Here is a 25,337-nt window from a genome sequence, read left to right as displayed (position 1 = left end):
TAGAAGCTATGATTTATGCATGTATAATTACTGCAAAATGAGAAAAAATATTTCTGGCCAGGTGTATTTATTAAATTTTTCAGATTCAGGTCAACACTCTCCTTGATATAATTAAAATAATTAACGTTGAATTCAAGAATATTTGTTTTATAGTTCATACAGTAGACTAGAGTTGATGGGAATGAATTTCCTAAGAGAGAATAGGTGGCATCACTTTTTTCCTTTTGTGTGAAAAATTTATCGTTAGTTATTTCAGGCGAAGAATTATTTGTAGATATAAAATATTGAGTATGCATAATTTCATAACCAGTAGATTAGCGTAGCCCATAGGAAATAGACCCCTGATTGTTATCCCACACAATTGGAGTAATCATACAGCTTAGCTTTAGTAATTTTTCAACAGTATTGACATCTTTCAGCAGTCTACTGACACTAAAATAGCCCTCAAACTTCTTGTTCCAATTTTCTCAAGATGGTAGCTAGCACATCTTTGAAGTAAGCCCTATGCAAGTCAAGAAATATGACTCTTTGATGATGGTATACTATAATCTTTTCCCTTGCAGGTTGTCGTCGTACCACAAACAAAAGAAGGCAAAGGAAATCTACGAGTTATTCACCGAGACCAGCTGCAAGTCATAAGAGCAGGAGGAAATCCCCGGGTACCCGATTGTTATCAGAAGACGCCCAAGAGGATTCCAGTCATCGAACAAGGACAAATTCTTACGGTTGCTGTGGATGCCAGAGGTAAAGGTTAGATTGTTTTGCATTTAAAGGTTTTAAATTAAAGTTAGAAAGTCACTCATGAATGACAGAGGCACCGGACAGTGATATGCCCCAAGTCCCTTCTCCTTCAAGCTAGGACCAGGGAAAGCCTGGCAATGCCTGCGGGTGACTTTGGTAGACCTGTAGTCTCCAGAGACCCCTCCCCCAGCAGGTAGACCTGTAGTCTCCAGAGACTCCCCTCCCCCAGCAGGTAGACCTGTAGTCTCCAGAGACTCCCCTCCCCCACCAGATAGACCTGTATTGTCCAGAGACTCCCCTCCCCCAGCAGGTAGACCTGTAGTCTCCAGAGACTCCCCTCCCCCAGCAGGTAGACCTGTAGTCTCCAGAGACTCCCCTCCCCCAGCAGGTAGACCTGTAGTCTCCAGAGACTCCCCTCCCCCACCAGATAGACCTGTAGTGTCCAAAGACTCCCCTCCCCAAGCAGGTAGAGCTATAGTCTCCAGACACTCCCCTCCCCCAGCAGGTAGACCTGTAGTCCCCAGAGACTCCCCTCCCCCAGCAGGTAGACCTGTTGTCTCCAAAGACACCCCTCTCCCAGCAGGTAGACCTGTAGTTTCCAGAGACTCCCCCTCCCTTCCTAGCTCAAAAGGATGGTGATGTTGCAGACACTCTATTGAACTTGAGCTAATCTTGAACCTCCATGCAACATATCGCTAGGCAGAAATGTCACCAATTTAGGTGGCGATTACATTTCAGAGTATCTTGTACTATCCTATCTTAATTCCAATGTGGTCAAGACAATCGGTTTTGAGGTTATGTGGGTCTTCTGGTCACTTTTTTATTTGATTGGTCCATTTTTTGTCCAATCGTATGCCCAGTCCTTGTCATTTTTTGTCTTAAAGCTATGAATTATGAGATAGACTTCTATTTAATCATATAGTATTTGATTTTAAGTTAATGTACCCCTTGTTGATGTTGCTTTTATAGTTAATGGATAGATTTTGTGTAGGTCATCCCATGAGAGTGACTTTCATTACAGAAAATAAAAAAATGATATAGCCACAGTATTAATTCTGCTGTAATATGTTGTGTTGCCTTGTTCAGGAGAAACTTTAATGCAGATGAATATTTTTGTACAAGCTTTATAGATATACTATCATAAAAGAGGCCCTTTTTTTGATAGAAAAAGATTTTTATTTTGGCTATTTACCATAAGGTTCATTGACACTATGGTGGTCTGCTTGTTTGATATACAATTGTTCATTTCCCAGATTTAATAATTGTCTTCTTTTTTTTTTAGGTGTTCATGCAATTGTCAAGAACGGCAGTCGTCTTTCATACGTCATATACAACCTCAGCTCTGGAAAAGCTGAGCAGGAATGCGTGTTCCCCACCGACAGCACAGCTTTTATGGGCACGGAGCCGTCAGCCATATCTTTGACCATCACGGGAGAGGTGAGCATTATCTGTTTGTCCTGCAGCTCATGTTATGTAGTTGTAACCCTTTCACCCCCAGGCTATTTGGAAATTTCCAACCCTTAACCCCCAGGGGTTATTTTTTTTTCAAGCACATTTTGCAGTATATATTATTTTTTTAAATTGCTTTAACAGCCTTAATTTTTGTCATAGAGAGGTCAGGTTGGTCTCATTCTCTTGGAAAATGCCTGAAGTTTCTCAAAAAATTATCAAAAATATGCAAAAAAAAATGTAAATAGCAGATTTTTGCAAGGATGTACCGGTACGTCCATGGGGGTAAGGGGATGAGTTTTGTGAAACGTACCAGTACGTCCTTTGGGGGTGAAACGGTTAAGAGATAGGGTTTTTAGTTATGAATTTGAATTAGTTACTTTAATTTTAGTGGGTCTTGAATTATTTTTTTTATGCATATTTTCTTACTCGCTTTAGTATCTAAGTTTTCTAAGCCACTACTGTATACATAATTGTGCCTTCATGTCTATGTCCTGACTTGTAGAAAAGGTTATTTGCTTCACGTCCCATTGTTTCCAAATACTTCAATGCTATTAGTAGTTTCTTTACATTTGATGTGTTGCTCAGAGAGAGACGTATAGTAGTTAAATATGAATTCAGTCTCTTATTGTTCCTTTTGTAATTCAATCACATTAACAGGAATGAAGAATTCTTTTTTATAATTCAATTACATTAACAGGAATGAAGAATATGAAAGTGATCGCTGATGATACTAGAGAAGTATCGTCAGGTGATTGTAGCTTGGAAGAGTGAATGAAAATAGAATTTTGTTTCACCCATTCATCTTTATAAGTAACAGTAGTCTTCAACAGGGTTGTGAAGTTGATTGTGACAATTTATAGTGTTTTGAAAAGTGTCGTGATGATGGCATGGATTTGGTAGTTTAGGAGAAGTAGGTGTGATTTTCACTCTAAAGGGAATGAGTTGAATGTTTGCTTTCACTCTATAAAGGGAGTTAAAATTCAAAAGGGACTTGAATGTTCGCTATAAATGTACTGAAGTTAAAATACAACCCGCCTTCGTTTTATGAAAGTCAGGTACTTACATTTATAAGCTTCTAAGTGAAGTATAGTGCGTCATCGTTATTACACGACGTAAAGACTAACAAGGTCGCACAAGACAGTGTAAAGTTGAATGTATTTTTCTAGTTAATATATGCTGGAAGGATCACCTACGTAATGATGGTTATTACTGTTATAATATTGCTATGTACTGCTATATCTTCTCCAATTTTGACCTTATATAAATATAACTTCAGGGTCAACCATTATTATTATTATTATTTACTTGCTAAGCCACAACCCTAGTTGGAAAAGCATTATGCTATAATCCCAAGGGCTCCAACAGGGAAAACAGCTCAGTTAGGAAAGGAAATAGATAAACTATAAGAGAAGTACAGTAATGAACAATTGAAATGAAATATTTTATCAACCATAACAATGCCAAAACATCTTTCATTTATAAACTATAAAAACTTTAAGAAAAAAAAAGGAAGAAAAATAAGATAGTGTGCCTGAGTGTACCCTCAAGCAAGAGAACTCTACCCCAAGACAGTGAGAGACCATGGTACAGAGGCTATGGCACTACCCATGGCCAGAGAACAATGGTTTGATTTTGGAGTGTCCTAGAAGAGCTGCTTACTGTAGCTTAAAAGTCTCTTCTACTCTTACCAAGAGGAAAGTGGCCATTGAACAATTACAATACAATTGTTAACCCCTTGAGCGGAGAAGAATTGTTAGTAATCTCAGTGTTGTCAGGTGTACGAGGACAGGAGAATATGTAAAGAATAGTCCAGACTATGTATATGAAACTGTGGTACAACCTAATGAATCTTTTTTATTTTTTTTTTTTTTTTACAGAGTGAGAATGTAGCCATCCTCCGAGATGGGAACAGCACCATCTATCCTTTGAGCAAGGACTGCGTGGAATCCATAAAAGATCCGCATTGGCCGGACTTGCCTCCCGTCTCCTGCTTGGGGGTGGCCACCCACTTCCTTCACGGGGCTGGGGCTCATCAAAAGAACCACGTTGCCTTGCTTGTCTTAGCTCTTAACACTCAGACTTTGATGCCAAAGATTCTTCGGTGTGATCCGGAAGGCGTGAGACAGGTCTTAGCACATTTTGAAAATGAACCTGCAGGTAAGATATTTTATACTTAGCATTGACCTCAATAGCACTGCTTTATTTAGGTGTGCCTTTATCTTCTTGTATGCCTTTCAATATCTTTCACTTCTACCTCCAATTTAGAGCAAAAGTTTGAGAGGTGTATGAGTTTAAAAATGCAAATCAATTATTTCTTTATAGTAATGTATGATAATTATAATCTTTGCATTTCAGGTGGTGTGGCCAATTTAACTACAGAATCAATAGTAGAAGAAAAATGTGATGGCAACAGGAACATTCTTCATGCTTGCATATCAGCATGTTGCCCCGTTACAAGTAAAGAAACAGAAGGTGAAAGTGTTTTGGAGAAGGATCCCATCTTGGGCAGCTTTGCTTGGCCTCCAAATTCTTCGGAGTCGCTTAACGATGCTGCGAATGCACCGGGACCGGAGGACGACCTTATGACACCTTCGTCGTCCAAGACCACCCCAGGGCCTAGCATGCCAACGCTGGGAGTGTCGGATCCCAACGAGCGAAAGTCATATTCCTTGACCATATTGAGAAACATTTGCGACAGCCCAGCGCTCGCTCCCCATCTGCGGAACCTCTTGATTGCAAAAGACTCCAACGGGTTCACTCCTTTCATGCTGGCAGTCTCAGGGAGGGCTTACCAGGCAGCCTTGATCCTCTTCGATGTTATCCATCGCGTCGCTCATGACAGTGCAATGGACTCAGAGAGCGAGAGGCGAGCTGTCTCGCAGATGATCTTCCCTCGTGGCAGCAACCCCGACGACTCTCCACTCCACGTGCTTTGCTACAACGACACGTGTTCCTTCACATGGACCGGTGCTGAACACATCAATCAAGATATTTTTGAATGCAGAACATGTGGGCTTGTTGGGTCGTTATGTTGCTGTACGGAGTGCGCTAGAGTATGCCACAAGGGTCATGACTGTAAGCTCAAGAAGACCTCCCCCACTGCGTATTGTGATTGTTGGGAGAAGTGCAAGTGTAAAGCTTTACGATCGGGGCATCAGGCAGCTCGGTTTGACCTCCTGTCACGCCTCATCACGGAAACGGATCTCGTCAACTTACCAAACGGAAGAGGAGAGAATCTGCTTCTGTTCCTCGTTCAAACCGTCGGACGTCAGGTCACGGAACAAAAGCAGTGGCAGAGGTGAGTTTGAAGTTCCATCAATTTTTGGAGATGTATTGATAGATTTTATCTTGCTTGTTTTTTAATGTGTATTTTATACTGAGAATATTGTCAAATACATATAAAATACATATATGCGTTGGTTATTTTGAGACATAATTTATTTAGCAATTACTAATTTTGAACCCTTTTACAGGTGTCGATCGTCGTCTTCAACCCGCAAAAATACTCTGTCCGACGTTGTCAACTTGGAAGTCCCGGACCACGACCTAGAGCCTCCGAAGTTTAGCCGTCGTGCGCTAGAACGTCTGCTTAGTGATTGGGCCGCGGTCAGAGCAATGATCATGACCGGCCACAAGGAGGAGACTCCTCCGACTGCTGCGTCAACGGACGAAATCCACTTCATGCAGTTCCAGGGCCATACAACACACCTGGATAAATTCACCTACTGCTTGCTAGTCAAATTAGCAACCCAGGTAGGCAAGGTAGACCACTCTTTACTTTTATTTATTTATTTTTTTTTTTAAATCTGCACTCCCTGTAAAGGCGTAACTGCGTGTGCCACATCAGTGCTAAAAATTCTTTGCAATGTTACTTTGGTATCCTTTGCTGTCTTTTTCCTTCCCTTTGTCACTAAGGTATACTATTTCCTGTCCTAATTTTCACTCCTCAATTAAGAATAAAATCCTTCAGTTAGACCTTATGTAAATCTGTGAATTGGACTATATTCTGGGTGTACAACTTAGGGATGGTATTGCCATACTATTGTTGTGTTGTCTCATTATGCGAGTTCTTTAGGCGGGACCACTCGGTTTGTGTGCATTTACCCACGAGGCAAAGGCTTGCAAGGATCACTTTCTTATATCTCATAGAATTACTTATATTTGCACTTTCAAAATATGTAGTCAAACTTTATAGGATATTCATCTTTTAATGAATATATGATGAAATTGTTTTACATTTCTAATAGTCTTTGGTGAAGGATCTTGGGTCATTGAAATAGGTACTTTATCCTTGATAGTATTTTGCAGGTTCTTCCTTTAAATTTTGGAGAGACTATTTATTATTGTGAATCTATCTATAAATTGTAAACATTTTGAGTTACAATTTTCTTTAAGTTATACAATTTAAAGCGTAGGTATGGCAAGCTATTGAACTTTGGAATTCATCGTTTCTTGCCATTTATAGACCGAGCATCGCAACTTGAAACTGAAGCAGCTGATCAACAGCGATGACGAAGAGAGGAAAATGATCGCCGACACCATGGTTACTGCCTTGATCAACACATTGATAAGGGAACTCCACAATGATAGTGTTCCAGGGAGAAAACAAGAGGCAGAAAAGGTAAGAGACAGGGTTTTCTTTTGTATAGTGAAGTATGTAAATATTGATTAATATGTAAGCACTTTAGCCTTAACATTAGGATGACAGGAGTGGGATATTGTCTTGGTTAGCACATTTTTTTTTAATAGTCCTTTTGCTTAAGTTTATTCTCTCATAAGTATGTAAATCGTTCATGTGTTCAACTTACTTTGAATACTTGAATGTCATTCAAAAGTATTTCAAAGGTTTAAAGGTCATTTTATCAGATGCTTAGTCAAGAAGCCGTTCATCTTATTACCTCCGCCAATGAAGTTGGAAGGAGGCTATGTTTTACCCCCCTTTTTGTGTGAACAGCTTTTTGGCCACAGTTTTAATCGTAGAGTAATGAAACTTGTAGGGATTAACTCTTATGTAAAAAGCTGGAAACGATTAAATTTTGGAAGGTCAAGGTCACGGTCAAGCAAAATTTCCAATTGATTTAATCAGCCATAAGTTTGGACATGGTTGTCAAAGAGACTTCAAACTTGATTCATATTTGAGTGTATGAAAATTCACTCCAAGTATACTCCGGATAGCGTCGCGGGCTTCTGTTTCAGAGGTCCCGAGTTCGCGTTCCCGCGAGGACGCGGATACTGTGAGACCTTCTACCCGGGGGGGTACTCCCCAGTTTGGTGCCTGGGGGGAAGGTTAGAGGGGGCTAGTGATAGTCCCTGCTGGCTTATGGTCGCCCGAGCAGAATGATGTGGATCGTCTGAGGGGAGACCTAAAACCCGCAACTTTAACTTTTTAATACATGTTAACGTTGAGAAATAAGCTGCGCTCTGTTAAGTGCCCCTCTAGTTACACAATCTTTTAGGAGATTGAACATATATAAACAACTTGTTGGGACAGTAAGATCATGATATGACCCATGAAACCAAGCTGAGAGTTGAGTTTGAACTTCAGACCTATAAGAACTACGCAAAATTCTTGGTCGGTAAATGAGGAGATCCCAGATCCTCCTAAGAAAGTAGTTCGAGGTAAGTACTGTTAGGAAAAGTACAAATTACTTAAAATTTGTGATTTGTTGACAATTTCTCTAAAGCACCACAACCTCAGTAGCAGTTTAATTACCCAGCGTGGACCAAGTTTTGTAATACAGTATAACTTACGTTTAAAAAAATTTTCTGGCGATAATTACTTTAAAAGGTGAGCTTAGGTTTTGATTTTGGGATAGTTGCCGTGGAATTTTTGTGCAAGTGCATAGTTTTTTAGGATTTTGTCTATATGTTATAAATAATTGAACTTCTTAAATAGAAGTCTTCACGTTGTATTATTATTATTATTACTAGCCAAGCTACAACCCTAGTTGGAAAAGCAAGATGCTATAAGCCCAAGGGCTCCAACAGGGAAAAATAGCCCAGTGAGGAAAGGAAATAAGGAAATAAATAAATGATGAGAATAAATTAACAATATATCATTCTAAAAACAGTAACAGCATCAAAACAGATATGTCCTATGTAAACTATTAACAACATCAAAAACAGAGATGTCATATATAAACAATAAAAACTCATGTCAGCCTGGTCAACATAAAAACATTTGCTCCAACTTTGAACTTTTGAAGTTCTACTGATTCAACTACCCTATGATTAGGAAGATCATTCCACAACTTGGTAACAAGGAAGATTAAATGGGAGCCCTGAAGTGCTCATATTGTAGGCCTTGACTTGTATTTGGGGCTAGCTACGTATTTTTGTTTTCTCTAACTTGTATAAACTTTTACGATTTGTAATTTTCAAAAATTTCCTCCTGGGTGTGATAAAAAATAAACTAGAATTTGAATTGTACAAGTTGACATACTGAGAAAGGAATTCTATATTTCTTTTCTATTAAAATTTTACCTAGAGATATTTTTCCTTTACCAGTTGCCATTAGAGTTTCTCTCACAACAGGGGTGGGTGGACCTTAGTTTGTCTACTTCTACTCCATCATTGGCATTTTAATTAAATTGTTTCCAATGCTTTGACGTTCACCGAGTTTTCTCCGTTCTTGTCTTTATTTAATACATACATACATACATATACCAAGGCACTTCCCCTAATTTTGGGGTAGCCGACATCAACAAATGAAACAAAAACAAAAAAGGGGACCTCTACTCTCTACGTTCCTTTATTTTATATCATGCTGAAATTCCACTCTGTTCCCATGTCACATTTGTACATTTTTTTTATATGCTCACCCTACGTATCAGGGCTTGGCCTTGTCCATATCTTCCCTGTTGTTAAATCGTCTGATTCTCATGCCTTTTTGGAAAGCCATATAAAAAGAGAACCTCTTTTTGCCTAATTGTCTTTTTTCCTTTCTCACAAGTTAGCTAAACCACAATAACTTCGTTCTTCTTTGGCACTCACTTCTCTTGCCGAAGGCTCATTTACTTGTCCAAACCATTTCACCCTTTGAGATTTCCAACTATTTATTAGCCTTTAAATGTCATGCATCTCATCATATTTATCCAAATCTTCCCAGTTATTCTATAAACTCTCTTCCCAGCTTTTATTTTTTCTTTCTTCTAACCAACAGGTGGCCAGGAGGTTCATCGCATCGGTGGTGCGAATATTTGTCATCCTAGCCATTGAGATGATGCCAAACGTTGGAAAGAAGAAACCTGGTAGTTCATACACCCAGCCACTAGCAAAATGTATCAAGGTATGTATGGAAAAGTATTATTTACCAGTTTTCCAAAGTAATTATTAAACCCTGAAGAGGAGTTTTTATAATTGTGTAAACGTAATACCCAACTTTAAATTGGGTGAGGTTTTTATGTAGTGTGTATTTACTATTGGTGTATGTTCATCCTTATGTTCCCCACAGGTATTTGAAAGTGTCATTCCTGTGGCCGTCACGGAACTTTGTGACGCTGCCGATGCTCTCATGTTGCCGGTGCGACTCAACTATGTGAAACCAACGGCTCCGTTTCCCCTGACGTCTACTCACGTCGATGCTAACCACGGTTGCAAGGTGTGTGTTTAGATGTTTAAAGTTATGATTTTTCCCCTTTTTGAATTAATTTGATTATGGCCTTGTTACATTCTCTTAAGGATTCATGATACAAATTTACTGAGTGAACAATTTGATTGACTTTAATGACAAAAATCTGTGTTGAAAATTGTTTCCAAAATAATTCCAATCTATCTAAGAAGATCATTTGTTGAACTAGATTACATTTTAAAGCAAAATTTACTTTTTAAACAATTTTTTATTGGTTTAATACATATGTACTTTATTAGTTTGGGTTGGTACCAAAATTATGTGTTGTTTTTGTAAATTTTTTCCTTTTCTGTTAATGCTTTCCTAGAATATCTTTACCACCGTTATATATACATTAAAGGACCCACCCTCTCCAATACCTTCTATCAAAGGCATCCTCTTCCACCAAAACTCTTCTCTCCATATCATACTTCACATTATCATTCCATATAATTCTCTGCCTCCCTCTCAATCTCTCTCAACAGGTTCCTTCTAGAACATTTTTATAATTGTAACTTATCTAGAATTAATTGCTCTCTAATAGTTTAAAAACAACCAGAACCTATTTTTATAATTGTAACTTATCTAGAATTAATTGCTCTCTAATAGTTTTAAAACAACCAGAACATATTTTTATAATTGGAATTTATCTAGAATTAATTGCTCTCTAATAGTTTAAAAACAACCAGAACATATTTTTATAATTGGAATTTATCTAGAATTAATTGCTCTCTAATAGTTTAAAAACAACCAGAACCTATTTTTATAATTGGAATTTATCTAGAATTAATTGCTCTCTTAATAGTTTAAAAACAAACGATATTACTTTTTCAGGAAATGTTTGAGGTCGAACCCTTACAAAGACAACATCAGAGATCGGGCGGCAGCGGCCTGGACTTGCCGTCGTCCTCGAGCGTGGTCGACGGCGATAACGCAAACATTGGCGGCGTCGGCATGGTTGGTGGAAGTGGCGGTGGAGGGGGTCCCGATGGTGGCAACGGTGCGGTGGGCGAAGAGGAGGAAACTATCGAGGATGAAGTGGCCTCCAGCATGTCCAGGCCTGGTCCCACATCCAGTCGTTCGAGGAGAGTTCGGCCCGATCACATCCTTCCCCCACAGGGAGATGAACAAGAAGGTGAAGGGAATGTTGGGATGCCTCTCTTGATTATGACATAGGAAATGAGTTTAGAAACTTACATATAAAAGTTGTCTATTATTTACAATGTTTATAAGGTCCTTTAACCCTTTGAATGTAATTTATGTCCTACAGTATTACTACTCCATTCAATGCCCTGTGACGTAATTTACATTGTGGTTATCAGGTTTTTCTCTTAAATGAAAATCATACAAAATGTGTAACATATTGGAAAGGGAATTTAGTCAGCTATATGATGATAAATCTAAAGTTTCATCTTGTATAGTTTCATGCTAATATGTTTTTAAGATGTAGAATAATCATTTGCTGAGGGGTTGGACCTCAAAGGCCTAATATAAGGGAACTTTTTGATAATTGATATAATTATAACAACCATAATTTTATCTTCATGCAGGAGGTAGCGAAAGAGACGATGTCAATGACCGTTCAGAACAGGAAGGCGACGGTGGCGGTGAAGTGGAGGGCGGGGAAAGCGACATGGAACTAGACCTCTTGGCAGAATCTGACAGTGACAGCGACGACAATCAGTCGGCAGTAGATAACGCCTCCAACCAGAGGTCGGTTCAAACAGGCGCCACTGCAGGCAGCGACGGCGATGACGACTCTGGAGAGTCCTCTCCCGGGGAGGATGAGGACGACGAGAGCGAGGCAGCCGAGACGGACGAGTTCGATTCGGGAGAACTGTTCTCGGACGAGCAGCTGGAACGGAGGGTAAACACCACCTCGAACTCGCGCAACATCGCCCCTCACAACTTGCAGTGGGCTGTGAGGAATCCGAGAGACAGCACCTCGCGATCCGGAGGGTCGGCCGGAGGACCTGTCACTTCAGGATCTTCTAGCACAACTTCCAGTGGCTTAATCTACATTGACCCAACCTCCCTCAGGCACGGACCATCGTCCAGTTCGACCGTGACTCCGTCGTCGCACGAACCCGTTAGCCTGGCAACTACCAACAATACACTCGCCAGGGCATTTACCATCATCGTGCGGCAAATGAGTTCTCTCCTCAGCCTAGCTTGCGATGTTGTGAGAGACGGGGGTTTAACCTCGAGAGCGACTGGAGGCAGCGGGGGTGTCCCGGGAAGTAGTGGCAGTATTAACACAACCAGTCAGATGTACCTGACGCCAACCATAATCGCTGCCTTGCTCAAGCAGGTAGATGCACGACTTCAGCCGACGTGGGATTGGCTCCTGAGTCTCATGGACTCGACCGAGTCACAGCTAAGGTAAAGATTGTTGCTACGTGACATCAGTAGATCTATGCATGAATGACCTTATTAGTTTTAGGGTTTGTGTTAATAAATGCTTTAGACTATAAATATTGAGGTATGTTATTGAGATTTGATTTTCCAAAGAAGTATTTGTTTTTAAGAGATGTAATTGTCAGTATCTTAGTTTTTGAATTTCAGGTAAAACTTCATATTCATATTCAGTGTCATGGAACAGATTATCTAATATATGTTGCATGTGCAATTTTGCACCAATACAGTTTAAATTATTTAAAAGGGATTCACGCGGCTTGGTACAAATAAGCTGGTGGAACTTCAAAAGAATATTGTTTTTTTGTATGTACGCTATCTGGGGAAGTCAATTTTAATTCTAATTCTAGGTTAATTGCATTTTACTTTAGTATAATATGTCTTTTTATATGGAATTTTGAAATAGTAATTTCCTTTGATTTTGTTTAGGATTATGTATAGATCAAAAGTCTAAATATTTTGTGAAGCTAAGCAGTATGCAGTGTTTGAAAGGATGTTTATGGTAACCACATAATGTTTCTTCTTTAAACCAGGTTTGGTAGAGAACTGAACCAACTTATCGAAGGCAGCGGGGGTATTGGTGCGACGTCATCTACATCGCCAGCATCTGGAAGCATACCTCGCCCCAGGGACCGAAGCGCCGGTCGTACTGGCTTGCCATTCACTCGCGAGATACTTGCGGGGCCGTTGTCGAGGTACCAGAGTGCTCGCAGAGGTGCAAGAGCGGCTACGTCCACGGCTGATCCCCAGAATGCCCGAAGGGACACGCTCTCGTACGTGGTGTCGCTCCTGCGGGCGCATAAAAACGAACACTGTGATACATTGCCGGATATTGATGTGGGGTCTTTGAAGCACATAGGTAAGTGCAAAGAAAGTTTTTCTTTTATTTTGGCTCAAATTTCATAAATTCGTATTAAGTTACTAAGTTGCTAAATCGAAGCTCTTTGGTTCTTGTGCTTCTCATTCCTTCTTGTGCTCCTCATTCCGTCTTGTGCTCGCAGTCTACTACTTTTTATAATATCTCATACTTATGTCTTTCAGTTTTCATTTCTTTTTTTGGGGCGCCCCGGCCTTTCCCCACCTTATTATATTTTACCCAAACTTTTCCTACTCATTTATCTTTGCCCTCATCTTTTTTCATTTCTATGATTATGGGGCCACTGTTTCTAGTCAGCCTTCTCCATCTTCCTCTGTCCTGCACTCTTGTTCTCTTAGACCCTTTTCCTTCATGTCATGCAATACCCCATCTTTCCATCTGAACTGATAGGAGAGGTTAGATGGTTAAATCATTGTTCTGATTAAATAACTCTGAATGGTTAATTTATCAGTTTCATTCAAATTCTTGCTTCATCATTATTAGGTAGCCTATTATGGCTTGAAATCAGTTAAGGGCCTGTGATTAAAAAGGTCGTTCATTTTGTTTAAATTTCTGAAGTTCCAACAATAATGCTGCACAAGTAGAAAATAATTCCCTAATTTGGCCCTAGCTTAAATAAAATTTATAAAAACTGGGCATTTATTTATACAGGGGAGATTTTTCTTTTACTAAAGTTGTGATATAATGAATAATTTTCACGTTCTTTTTCAGCATATGTATTTGATGCCCTTATCAGTTACATCCGGTGCTGCGAGAGCGACAGCAATGCTCACGTGGACTCGGGCGGAGCGGAGTGCACAGGGTTCTCGTGGGAACGGGACGAGAACGAGAACGAAGATGACATTGATGACTTGCCTTCCATCACGCCATCGGCGGGCGACAGCGAATCCGCAGACGAAGATTCTAACCTGTCAAATTCCCGTGGAAGAAAACACATTTTCTTCCAGGTAGGGTCGTCTAACTGTGGAGTGTTTTCTCGGCCTAACCCTGTGAAAATTAAGGTCAATTGCATGTATTTTTTATACTTTGTCAGTTATTAGCCTTTGTAGGAAATTTAACTCATGCCAGTTTAGAGATACGACCCCAAGGGCCCCAATAGGGAAAGCTAACAACTAGAGAAAAAGAAGTTCAGAATAATTATAAGTTGAATAAACTCGCAAACTTTGACACTAAATCAAAATTCATTATTTGGGAAACAAGAGGAAGAGATGTTTTTAGTGAAACTTTTTAGAGGGAGAGATGAATGGTACTCTTCTAATTGCGTAAGAAAACTGACAATAATTAAGGGGAATATCGAGTGATATTGCTTTAGACAATGTAGTGTTTGTTGACGTTGGATAGTATACCAGAATAGAAGGTTTTAGGAAAGAAGGCTAATGACTAAGTACTGTTAATCTTTATTTTCATTATATACTGTTTGGAAGTTATATGAAATATCCTGTTAGAATATCTCATCCAAATCATTAGTGTGTTTCAAGTTTTAGGAATTTATCATGAAGTATAATAACTAGAGTACAGTACGTGTTTTTCCTAAATTTTGGTCATTTTTGTGCCCTCAGAGATCGCAATCGACTCTCTGTTTAGGATCCCAGAGTTCCGACGTCTTCAGTACACCGTTACAGGAAGCTTTGCCTTTGGCAGATAAGCCACATCTCTTGCAGCCCAATGCCCGAAGGGAGGAACTCTTCGGCATTCCCCGCACACATACCCACAATGCCAGTGAGTTTAACCGCAACACCAGTGAGTTTAAACTCCTTTTTCAGAGCTTTACTAACTGTTATTATTGGTTTATTTTGTGGTTTCATAGCAAAAATGTTTGAACTATATCGTAGAAGGTCTAATTTTATATCATAGTAACCATGTCCTTTTTTTTGTTTTTCAGACCATGGTACAAGAACGCCCTTAGACACCCCACTCTCTCGTCTTGGAGTGTTAGACAACTTGCACATGGTCGGCCCATATCCACCAATTCCACAACAGTCCTATGCACACATGCTGGGTTCCACCCGATCCATGGATACCCAGCCAACGGACTTATCCGTATATACCTCTGGACCAGTTAGAGATTTAAAGGTATTTCATAACTACTTTCAGTTCTGAATTCTTAGTGTTTTTCAGCTTCACCTCCAAGTTGTGTTTTAAAGAGCTCGCTTTGGCAATCACACTTTATTTCACTATGGTAATCACACTTAATTTAACCGTGGCAGAAAAGTAATTCTGGAAATATTGTACACGAATGAATTTAACGTACTTTTAGACTATTTAGTACCTTAAGAATTTTCCTAAAACTTCCCCCCATGTTAGTATAAGCTATAAATGATTGTAATTAGTGGAGGAAGTTGGGCATCAGACATAATCTACATTATTAGTCACTTTAATAGGTTAAGAAATTCCCTTTAGAATACATTTCGCATCCTGACGACTAGTGACTCGGTCTCTGGTTTTCTTTCCGACGTTAGGATGAAGATAGTGAGGATAGTGGCGAGACTTCTCAGGAAAGAGCTCCGATCATTGTTTCCCCAAGACGCACAGGGAGTAGTTTGAGCGGGGGCATTGGCGAGCCTAGCAACAGTGCCTTGTCCTCCTTCTCGACCGACTCGACCCCAACTCGTTCCATCAAAAGTGTCATAGTTCGAGTTGGGTCTTCTCCTGTAAGCAGCCCGTTCAAGTCAGAGGTGAAGCTTTGTAGATAATTCATTGCATGAGTAATTTCTTCACAACTCTAGTTTTAAGATTTATTATGCTTTAAATTTGTGTTATTTAAAGATTGATTAGTTTTCTGAAATTGATTACAGCTTAGAATAGTTCAGGAAGAATGCAGGAATTGCAAAGAGAAACCACAGCTCACAAGTAAATTTCCAGACATGATCTGTGGTTTTTCTTTTTAACTAAAAGGCAACGTTCTAGAATGGGTTATCTATTTCAGGTGGTGACGACATCATCATTATCATCTAGTTTGGCATCGATATCCCCAACACCATCGTCAGGTTTGGTGGGGCGTGGTGGAGCAGATCTGCTGGTCGTACCTCTTGATGGCAGAGCGAGTAGAAGCGACATGGGGCTGCACGCTCCTCACGACGTATCGGCAAATGTCACCATAGACACTACACATGACCAGATGAGGTAAGGAAAGGAAGGTGGAGCCAAATGTTGGTTTGTTTATATGTAGCCGACATCAAACAAATGAAACAAAAAAGGGGACATCTCTCTATGTTCCTCCCAGCCTGACAAGGGACTCAACCGAGTTCGGCTGGTACTGCTAGGGTGGCACACCCCACCCTCCCACATTATCCACCACAGATGAAGCTTCATAATGCTGAATCCCCCTACTGCTGCTACCCCTGTGGCCGCAGGGGGCATAAAAAATAATTAGAATAGCACCAACTTTATCCCTGCGTGTCGTAAGAGGCGACTAAAAGGGACGGGACGAGGGGGCTGGGAACCCCTTCTCCTTTATTATAATCCTGCGAGACATCAAAGGTTTGTTTATAATAGAGGGAATTGAATCTTCACTGAAACGGTTTCTGTGAAAAGTTTCGTTTGCATAATGTCAAGTTTGTTCTTCATATTTAGTAATGTTTTTGACTTTGTTATTGATGCTGATGCATTTTTAATAGCTCCGAAGGTGTTTTAGATTCTTTTTTTATATAATGTATTCATATTTTTTGAGGCTGCTGTTTTTCTTTAGAATATCATCATTATATCTACTTTTCCGTCTGCATATTCTCTTAATTGATATTTAAACGTAATTGTATTCTTATATTCTGAATAATCAGTTTTGAAAAGTCATTAAGCAATTGTAGTTAAGTGTTATTTATATGAATTGAAACTCGTGGAGTTTTATAGTACAGTATTTATTCATGTATCTAAGTAGGGATCACACACAGTTGCCAAATTTACATGAATTGTTTATTATTTCTTTTGGAGAACATTAAAACACCAAATACAGTTCTACTCTTCCGTGGAGTCTTTTGCTTTCTCTTTCTTAAAATACGTTTGGTTTATTTACAGAATTCTTTATTAATGTTGAAGTTATGGTGATTATTTAGAAAATTACCAATTCTTACCAGAACTTCTGCCAATAGGGTATATCTATTTAATTTAACCCTTTCGCCCCCCAAAGGACGTATCGGTACGTTCTTGCAAAACACTGTTATTTACATGTTTTTGCATAATTTTTTTTATAACTTTGAGAAACTTCAGGCATTTTCCAAAAGAATGAGACCAACCTGACCTCTCTATGACAAAAATTAAGGCTGTTAGAGCAATTTAAAGAAAATATATAGCAAAATGTGCTTGAAATTTAACCTTACCTTGGGGGTAAAAGGGTTAATGAGGGAGCACCATATTACCAACAGATGTAGCGCAGATTATGAAATATTTGTTGTGCTCGGCACTGTAAAGCCAAAGTTTTGTAAATTATCAATATATTAGGATTGTTCATGATGAATTTCATCGTATTTTTAGTTTACATTCACGTACATAAATTTCGGTGGTTGTTGAAGTCGTTAGGCAAGAAAATCCTTTTTGATTTATATAAATATATGAATCCTTCCCTTTCAGGCCAGCATTATTGAGGAGCGGTGTCTCACAGGACTTGCTTTTGGGCCGGTGGAGATTAACCCTGGAGCTCTTTGGGAGAGTATTTATCGACGACGTCGGGGCCGAGCCGGGCTCCATCATCGCCCAGTTAGGAGGCTTTCCTGTCAAAGAAGCCAAATTCAGAAGAGAAATGGAAAAGCTTAGGAATTGTCAGCAGCGGGATTTAAATCTTACCAAGGTATGGAAATTTGCCGCAGTTTCTTCTTATAGATTCCCAGATATCTATCATCCTCCTATTGACTTTTGCACCTTGCATAATATCTAGCATTCATTCAGTGTCCTTTCTTAGGCCGCAGTTTTAGTGTTTTCTGCTTAGTAGTGCCTGTTCAACCCATGTCTATTTAATGAATACCCCATATGTCCTAATCTCTGAATGCAGACACTGTAATAAAATAGAGATTATCCAATTTTCAACCTTCAATATAAATCAAGTATTGGATATAAATCTTGAAAATACATTCTTTCACAATCCCATCATTAGATTTTTAAGGGGTTGCTATATACAGAGTAAGATGTGATGAATTAGTTGAAATTAAAGTCTTCGGGTTGTTCCTTTTTGGAGAGTGAAGAATGTGAACTCACTAGTTTGGCTAAACTATTTTTTTATAATTATAATGCCAGAAATTCAGTCTAGGTAATTTTAAGTATTCTGTAGACTATCTTTTTCTTGTAATTAATTAATAAAGAGAGATAGAATCTCATATCCTGTGCGATTAAACTACTCTACATATCTCTCATTTTCCAGATTGACCGCGAACGAGGGCAGCTCATAACGCAGACGTTCAAAGAGCTAAACACTCAGTACAACAACTACCACAGACGCGGAACACAGTCGTCACCGCCTCTGGCCGTGAATCGCGTCAAAGTGACTTTCAGGGACGAACCCGGCGAAGGGTCTGGAGTCGCGAGATCTTTCTACACGGCAATAGCGGAGGCCCTCCTGTCGGGAGAAAAATTACCTAGTCTGGAATCGTGTCAGGTAATGGGTCGTCATTATTTGTGCAGCACAGTAAGTCCCCTATGTAAGAATGAGTTAGTAAGTCCCCTACGTAAGAATGAGTTAAGTCCCATACGTAAGAATGAGTAAGTCCCCTACTTACATGAACGAGTTAGTAACTCCCCCCCTATATAAGAGTGGTTTAATAGGAATAAGTCCACTGCATAAGAATAAGATAGCAAGTCCCCTGCATAAGCATGAGCTAGTATGTCCCATACGTAAGAATGAATTATTAAGTCCCTTACGTAAGAATGTATTATTATGTCCCCTACATAAGAATGAGTTGAGTCCCATGAATGGGTCGTCTTTTGTAGAGTTCCCAAGTCCAACATAATTCTAGCTTATAGTTCATAACTTCCAAATCCTCTGCTCTATCCATTACTTTCAGTCAGGTGGTCTTGATGACACTAGTGATTTATCCTAAGAGTTCACCTTATAAAAGAAGTTAGATTATAATTATTTATACAAACAGGTGTTTTTTTTAGCTCTCGACTTACTAACGGACTGTATTTTGTTATGTTTTTTATTGGCAGGTGATCAGATTTTCTGTTGTGTGCAATATCTCATGAATTTACGCATAGAATTTTCTTTTATCATCATCATTTACACACAACAATCTTAAGCCTTCTGCTAGGCATGATCTTACTTTTCTGCCCTTTTCATGGTATTCAACTTTGTAGTGATTTATAAATTCTGAAAAACTAAAATTTTTTTGTTGAAAACAATCTGCAAATCAACTGTATGATATTAAGAAAGTTGGTTATTATGGTTTAGCTATAATGTCATCATTGAAAAGGGAAATTAGTATTGAATGATAACAAGGCTTTATCCCCAACAAGTTTTGCACCACTGTTGGTAGTACTTCATATTCATATGGTATCTCTTACTCAGAGCTTCACTTCAATCTGCTTTTTAGTTTTTAACCCTTTTACCCCCAGGCTATTTGGAAATTTCCAACCCTTAACCCCCAGGGTTTTTTTTTTTTTCCCAGCACCTTTAGTAGTATATGTTTTTAAAATTGCTCTAACAGCCTTAATTTTTGTCATAGAGAGGTCAGGTTGGTCTCATTCTCTTGGAAAATGCCTGAATTTTCTCAAAAAAATATCAAAAATATGAAATAAAATGTAAATAGCAGTTTTTTGCAAGGACGTACCGGTACGTCCATGGGGGTAAAGGGATGGCTTTTGTGAAACGTACCAGTATGTCCTTTGGGGGTAAAAGGGTTATCTTTTTACTATGGTCTGTCCAACTTAGTTTCACTTAAAACCTTTTTCCTTCCAGGTTGGATTGTCGGTGGTGCGGTACAGCCTGTACGGCCAATACAAGGGGAAAGACAGGGATCGTCGGCCTGGTGCATCATCGTCCCGCTCTCTGCAGAGGAGAGAGACTCGCAAGACCCTCTCTGTGGATGCCAGACCGTTTTACATGACAGGCGAGGGAAGCAGCAACGAGCACCTCCCGTCAAATATGCTGCAGATCGGCGAGGCATTATTCCCAAAAGTTCAAAGCTTGAGGCCGGTAAGATTTTATATTTTCAAGGTATAATTTAAGAGAGTCGGGTAGTGTGACAGATCTAAATCTTTTAGGGCATTAAACTGTTTTGAGTTTATGCCAGGCAATTTGAGGTCAGAACACCATGCAAAGGAAGGTAACATGCGTTTGCCATACAGTTTATAGTAGGTGTTAATATCTGTTATGATAATCTGATCCTTGAACTTAACCCTTTTACCCCCAGGCTATTTGGAAATTTCCAACCCTTAACCCCCAAGGATTATTTTTCTTTCAAGCACATTTTGCAGTATATTTTTTTAAAATTGCTCTAACAGCCTTAATTTTTGTCATAGAGAGGTCAGGTTGGTCTCATTCTCTTGGAAAATGCCTGAAGTTTCTCAAAAAAATTATCAAAAATATGCAAAAAAAAAAAAAAAATGAAAAAAGCAGTTTTTTGCAAGGACATACCAGTACGTCCATGGGGGTAAAGGGATGAGTTTTGTGAAACGTACCAGTACTTTCTTTTGGGGTAAAAGGGTTAAAAGAACATTTCAGTGGTACAAATCCAAAGGTTATTTGTTTCCCACTGCATTCAAATCTATGAAATATTGTAGTCGTCCAAATCTGACTGATCAATTACCATGATACAATCGTGTAAGAAATGTAGTGAAATTATTGCTTTCAATTCGTCCAGTACTTGAATGTTAACCTTCTATTTCATTAGGCGAGTACAGTATCAAAGCATACTCCTTAAGCTACCAGTTTTATTATTTGTTCAGTAATCTATGTAAAGTTATTGATATACTGTAATTATGATCAAATTTTTCTCACAATAGAATGCTCTATAAAAATGTTTCCTTTGCAGTCTCTGGCAAGTAAAATTACTGGAATGCTTCTTGAATTGACTCACGCACAGTTGCTGTTGCTCTCTGCGAGCGAAGACGCTCTGAGGCAAAAGGTAGACGAAGCTGTCGACCTCATCCTTGCGCAGGGGCGAGAACACACGCCCGAGTATTCCCCATCACATCAAGGTATGTATTGCTTTTCATTTTGTATGTACATTTGGAAACAAATTCCTGGCACGCCTCGCTCCTTGGAAGTGCACAGACTCGTTCTTTCTGCTTTGCGAGTTCACGTGTTTAGCCCATGGCACCATCTCTAGTTACACTAGCTGTTTGGTTACTCGCTACGTAGTTGAGTGTGATAGGGTGTGCCAAGAATTCCTGCATTCAACTGTACCTCTTGTCAGGATTACACTGCCTTCTGTGTGCATTTTGTAGATAGTAGAACTGCCACTTCCTTAGTAATTTGTTAAAATTTTCTTTATTTCTCTTGGAGGGTTAAGTGTATACACACTAGTCCAGTTTTCCATTTGATTTTGTTTGCATTAAACGTCACGTTTGTTACAAGTCATACTGAAGAGAAACAAATCATGGGGAGATACATAATTGCAGTCATTAGAACGACATTTCATTGACCTTAGATTTGACAATCACGGAAGATTAATGTGAATAGTATTGTATGGAATAATTAATATGCAAGTCCACCTGGGTAAATTTTCTTTGGAAAGCTGAGTACTATAGCATGAATGACTGTTTTGGTTTTTCAAACAGATACAGACGAAGGAGGAGAGGAACCTGAAGATGTCAGTGCACCGCTGTTCTACCAACCAGGCAAGAGGGGCTTCTACAGCCCTCGCCAAGGACGGCCATCTCCCGAGAGGCTCGATGCTTTCCGCAATGTTGGCAGGTAAGGGACAAAGTCAACGAGACTTAGTAGTTTTTACATGAATTTTAATAGTACTGTATTGAATTTCTGTATTATTATTGCACATGACGCAGTTAATACAATACTGTATTACTTACGGCCAATACTGTAATGTGCTAAAGTCTCTAAATTGAATATAGAATGGCTAATATTATGGAATAATGAGTCTAACAATAACAAGAAACACATTCATAACCTTCAAATAATGGTTTTTTTTTCATTACAAAAAGGAAAACCACATTAAAGTAATATTATCCCCCATTTGGATTGGTCATACTCGTTTTACCCATGCACTTTGATGAACAACTCCCATTACTCAATACTGGATGGAAGAGTATATTGTATGTGAATACACTTGCTGTAAATTTTTTATTTTGTCCAGTTTTCAACTAACTGTGTACATCCACTCTGGTTCAAATTTGAAATAAATTGTCAATCTACAAAATTTTTATTGAATGAAAAATTTTATTTCTATCAATGTCCTATGATATATTACTGTACTTTTCTCTTGAATCTTGGCTTATATAGACGTTGACCCCCAAACTACAGATTTCCAACTATCTTACGTTTAGTACGGTATTGAGAAAATAATGGTTAATGGCACTAAGCTCAGCTTGGGTACGCCATAACTGCTTTGTTTTCCATTTCTTCTCGTAGATGTGTGCTTGATTAGTTTTGACGTTTTGTTTACCACCTCCAAATTGTGTGTTATAAGTTTTATTTAGGTTATGGTGATCATGAGGGATGTCTTCTAAAGTTATTAGTAATCAATGCATGGATTATTTAAGGGTGTTATTTCTAATGTTGAATAGTATCTAATATATTAATTAAAAACATAATGTTTGGACCAGCTGGATGGATGTTTAGAATATCAACTCTAATCGGTGCATACTAAATTTATTTATGATGATGATGAACTTAGTGTATTTAAATCTGTAAAAAGTAAAATTAAAATACAGAAGATACAAACAAATCCAACTGAAATTAACAAAGATAGGATAAAGAAATATTATAATAAAACAATATCATATCATTTAATACAGTAAGAAAATTGACATTTGCAATAACCATGTTTCTGGGCTCGACCTGTGTCGCTCCGTGAAATGCTCCTCTAGCACCATTTCTAAGGCATAGTTGTTGCTGAATATACCAGAGAAAAAAAAAAAAAAAAAGAGATGCATGGAATGCCAGGAATAAACCTGGCTCGCTCACTCTTTGAGTGTCGGTATAGAAAACTGGGGCATGATTGAACCACGACCATAGATCCCTCACCAATTAGACCTCTCCTTCATCTCTTACCCCTACATCTCCTCAGCCCCCCCATCCTCATTCCTCCTCAGCACTTGCGCTGGTCAGACGTGTTTTGTTTTGCTCTGTTTGCCTTAGAAATGGTGCTAGAGGAGCATTTCACTGGGCGACACAGGTCCCTCACCCAGAAATAGATTTTTCCTTCGTCAAAATCCCTTATTTATTTCATATGAAACACAACTATTTATTGACTTGAAGGAAATCATAGGAATCGGATTCAGATTGGGCTTATCTTAGGCCAAAACTTAACAAAATTTAACTTACAAACAGGCTCTTTGAACCAATCAAGTCTGTAAGTTGAAGACCTGTTGCAGAAAATAATCATGAGCTGTAATTGAAAATATTTTTAAGAACTAAAGAACTGTTTATTAACCCCAGGCTATTTGGAACTTTTCAACCCTTAGTATTTTTTTTCAAGCACATTTTGCAGTATATTTTTTTTAAATTGCTCTAACAGCCTTAATTTTCGTCATAGAGAGGTCAGGTTTGTCTCATTCTCTTGGAAAATGCCTGAAGTTTCTCAAAAAATTATGAAAAATATGCAAAAAAAAATGTAAATAGCAGTTTTTTTGCAAAGACGTACCGGTACGTCCATGGGGGTAAAGGGATGAGTTATGTGAAACGTACCAGTACGTCCTTTGGGGGTAAAAGGGTTAAATAACATCAATAAAGGTATGTAGATAAACAAAGTAAATGTTAATAAATTGTAATTATAATTTCTGCATTACAGGTTATTGGGATTGTGCTTACTACAGAACGAGTTGTGTCCGATATATTTAAATCGCCATATCTTGAAGTACATCCTCGGCCGTCCCATTAGATTCCACGACCTCGCATTCTTCGATCCAATCATGTACGAGAGTCTGCGGAAATTGGTGCTAGATGCTGAAAACAAAGACACCGGAAGTGATGTGTTCAAGGCATTAGACTTGACGTTTAGGTAATTTATTTTATGTTTACTGTACAAAGCTTAGAGTATTAAAATTTCCTGTGTACGAGTGTGTGTATTTCAGAGTACATGAAAAGTTAGAAATCCTGTTTTATCTAAGGAAAACTGTTACGTTCTGTTTCATTCTATGTACAGCACTATGTAAGGTCATAAACAGAATGTACTGCCAGTCCCTTTCATCCTATAAATTATTAGGGAACATATGTTAATGTAATCTAACTGACCCTATGCTCTCTCTTACAGCATTGACGTAATCCCAGAAGAAGGGGGGACTAACGTGGAGCTTATCAACGGCGGACGTAACGTAGAAGTGACAACAGCAAACGTATACGATTATGTCCGTAAATATGCCGAGTATCGCATGGTCAAATCTCAGGAGAAAGCTCTGCAGGTATGTACATTTTAGCCATTGTAATTAAATTGAGATATTTTGACTTATCCAGCCTTTCAAGTTATGATTTTGCAAAAATGTGGTAGACTAAAATACAAGGAAATGTGTTTATTTTTCTTCATATATAGAATAAATAATTGTTCTTGCTGCTAATAAGTATAGTAGTTATGTAAATAATTAAATTTGTAGTGTACTAAACCAGCATTTATAAATACCTAATTAGTGCAGACACTGAAATTAGGTTGTTTTAAATGAGTTTGTAGAGCAAACAAAGTACAATTTTAACATTTCAATGATTTTACCTCAGAAACTACGTGACGGAGTGTTCGACGTGATTCCCGGGGGGTCCCTAGACTCCCTGACAGCCGAGGACCTCCGTCTGCTGCTCAATGGCGTCGGGGACATCAACGTAGCCACCCTCATCTCCTACACGTCTTTCAACGACGAGAGCGCAGTGAGTGCCGAGTCCCCGGATCGTCTCCACAAGTTCAAGCGCTGGCTCTGGTCCATCGTCGAAAAGATGACCAATCAGGAGAAACAAGATTTGGTAGGTGGAGCATTGTCATTTTGTAAGCACAAATAGGAAAAAAATTAGTGTAATTTAATTTTAGTTACGAGTAGCAATCTACAAACCCATACCATATTCTAAGGTTCTCATTAGTTTGTGAAAAAACTATTCTTTATTCATCGTTTGTGACTAAAGTTAATAGATAAAACAAGTACAGTCATACCTCCTGT

At 38.8% G+C, this 25,337-nt stretch overlaps 1 protein-coding gene across 14 annotated transcripts in view; it reads left to right on the top strand.

The window, feature by feature from the left end:
• Window positions 1–25,337, top strand: part of hyd (E3 ubiquitin-protein ligase hyd) — a 57,632-nt gene that overhangs the window by 23,521 nt on the left and 8,774 nt on the right. For 2 of the 14 annotated variants that reach the window (XM_068368065.1, XM_068368078.1), the window contains exons 13-36: window positions 564–750; window positions 2,024–2,178; window positions 4,071–4,350; window positions 4,549–5,491; window positions 5,667–5,955; window positions 6,659–6,814; window positions 9,356–9,481; window positions 9,647–9,793; window positions 10,637–10,937; window positions 11,353–12,184; window positions 12,751–13,076; window positions 13,806–14,095; window positions 14,654–14,834; window positions 14,977–15,167; window positions 15,554–15,769; window positions 16,021–16,217; window positions 17,658–17,874; window positions 18,442–18,705; window positions 19,975–20,211; window positions 21,050–21,215; window positions 21,798–21,933; window positions 23,990–24,199; window positions 24,452–24,599; window positions 24,907–25,146. In XM_068368065.1, the coding sequence (XP_068224166.1) occupies window positions 564–750; window positions 2,024–2,178; window positions 4,071–4,350; window positions 4,549–5,491; window positions 5,667–5,955; window positions 6,659–6,814; window positions 9,356–9,481; window positions 9,647–9,793; window positions 10,637–10,937; window positions 11,353–12,184; window positions 12,751–13,076; window positions 13,806–14,095; window positions 14,654–14,834; window positions 14,977–15,167; window positions 15,554–15,769; window positions 16,021–16,217; window positions 17,658–17,874; window positions 18,442–18,705; window positions 19,975–20,211; window positions 21,050–21,215; window positions 21,798–21,933; window positions 23,990–24,199; window positions 24,452–24,599; window positions 24,907–25,146 (6,435 nt within the window). The remainder of the gene's footprint in view (window positions 1–563; window positions 751–2,023; window positions 2,179–4,070; window positions 4,351–4,548; window positions 5,492–5,666; window positions 5,956–6,658; window positions 6,815–9,355; window positions 9,482–9,646; window positions 9,794–10,636; window positions 10,938–11,352; window positions 12,185–12,750; window positions 13,077–13,805; window positions 14,096–14,653; window positions 14,835–14,976; window positions 15,168–15,553; window positions 15,770–16,020; window positions 16,218–17,657; window positions 17,875–18,441; window positions 18,706–19,974; window positions 20,212–21,049; window positions 21,216–21,797; window positions 21,934–23,989; window positions 24,200–24,451; window positions 24,600–24,906; window positions 25,147–25,337) is intronic. The other 12 variants (XM_068368077.1, XM_068368075.1, XM_068368069.1 and 9 more) reach the window with 12 other exon arrangements.

This window comes from Palaemon carinicauda, unplaced genomic scaffold (genome assembly GCF_036898095.1).
Source record: "Palaemon carinicauda isolate YSFRI2023 unplaced genomic scaffold, ASM3689809v2 scaffold148, whole genome shotgun sequence".
Classification (NCBI taxonomy): Eukaryota; Metazoa; Arthropoda; class Malacostraca; order Decapoda; family Palaemonidae; genus Palaemon; species Palaemon carinicauda.
The sequence above is the reverse complement of the archived record's forward strand: the minus strand, read 5'-3'. Positions and strand labels throughout refer to the sequence as shown.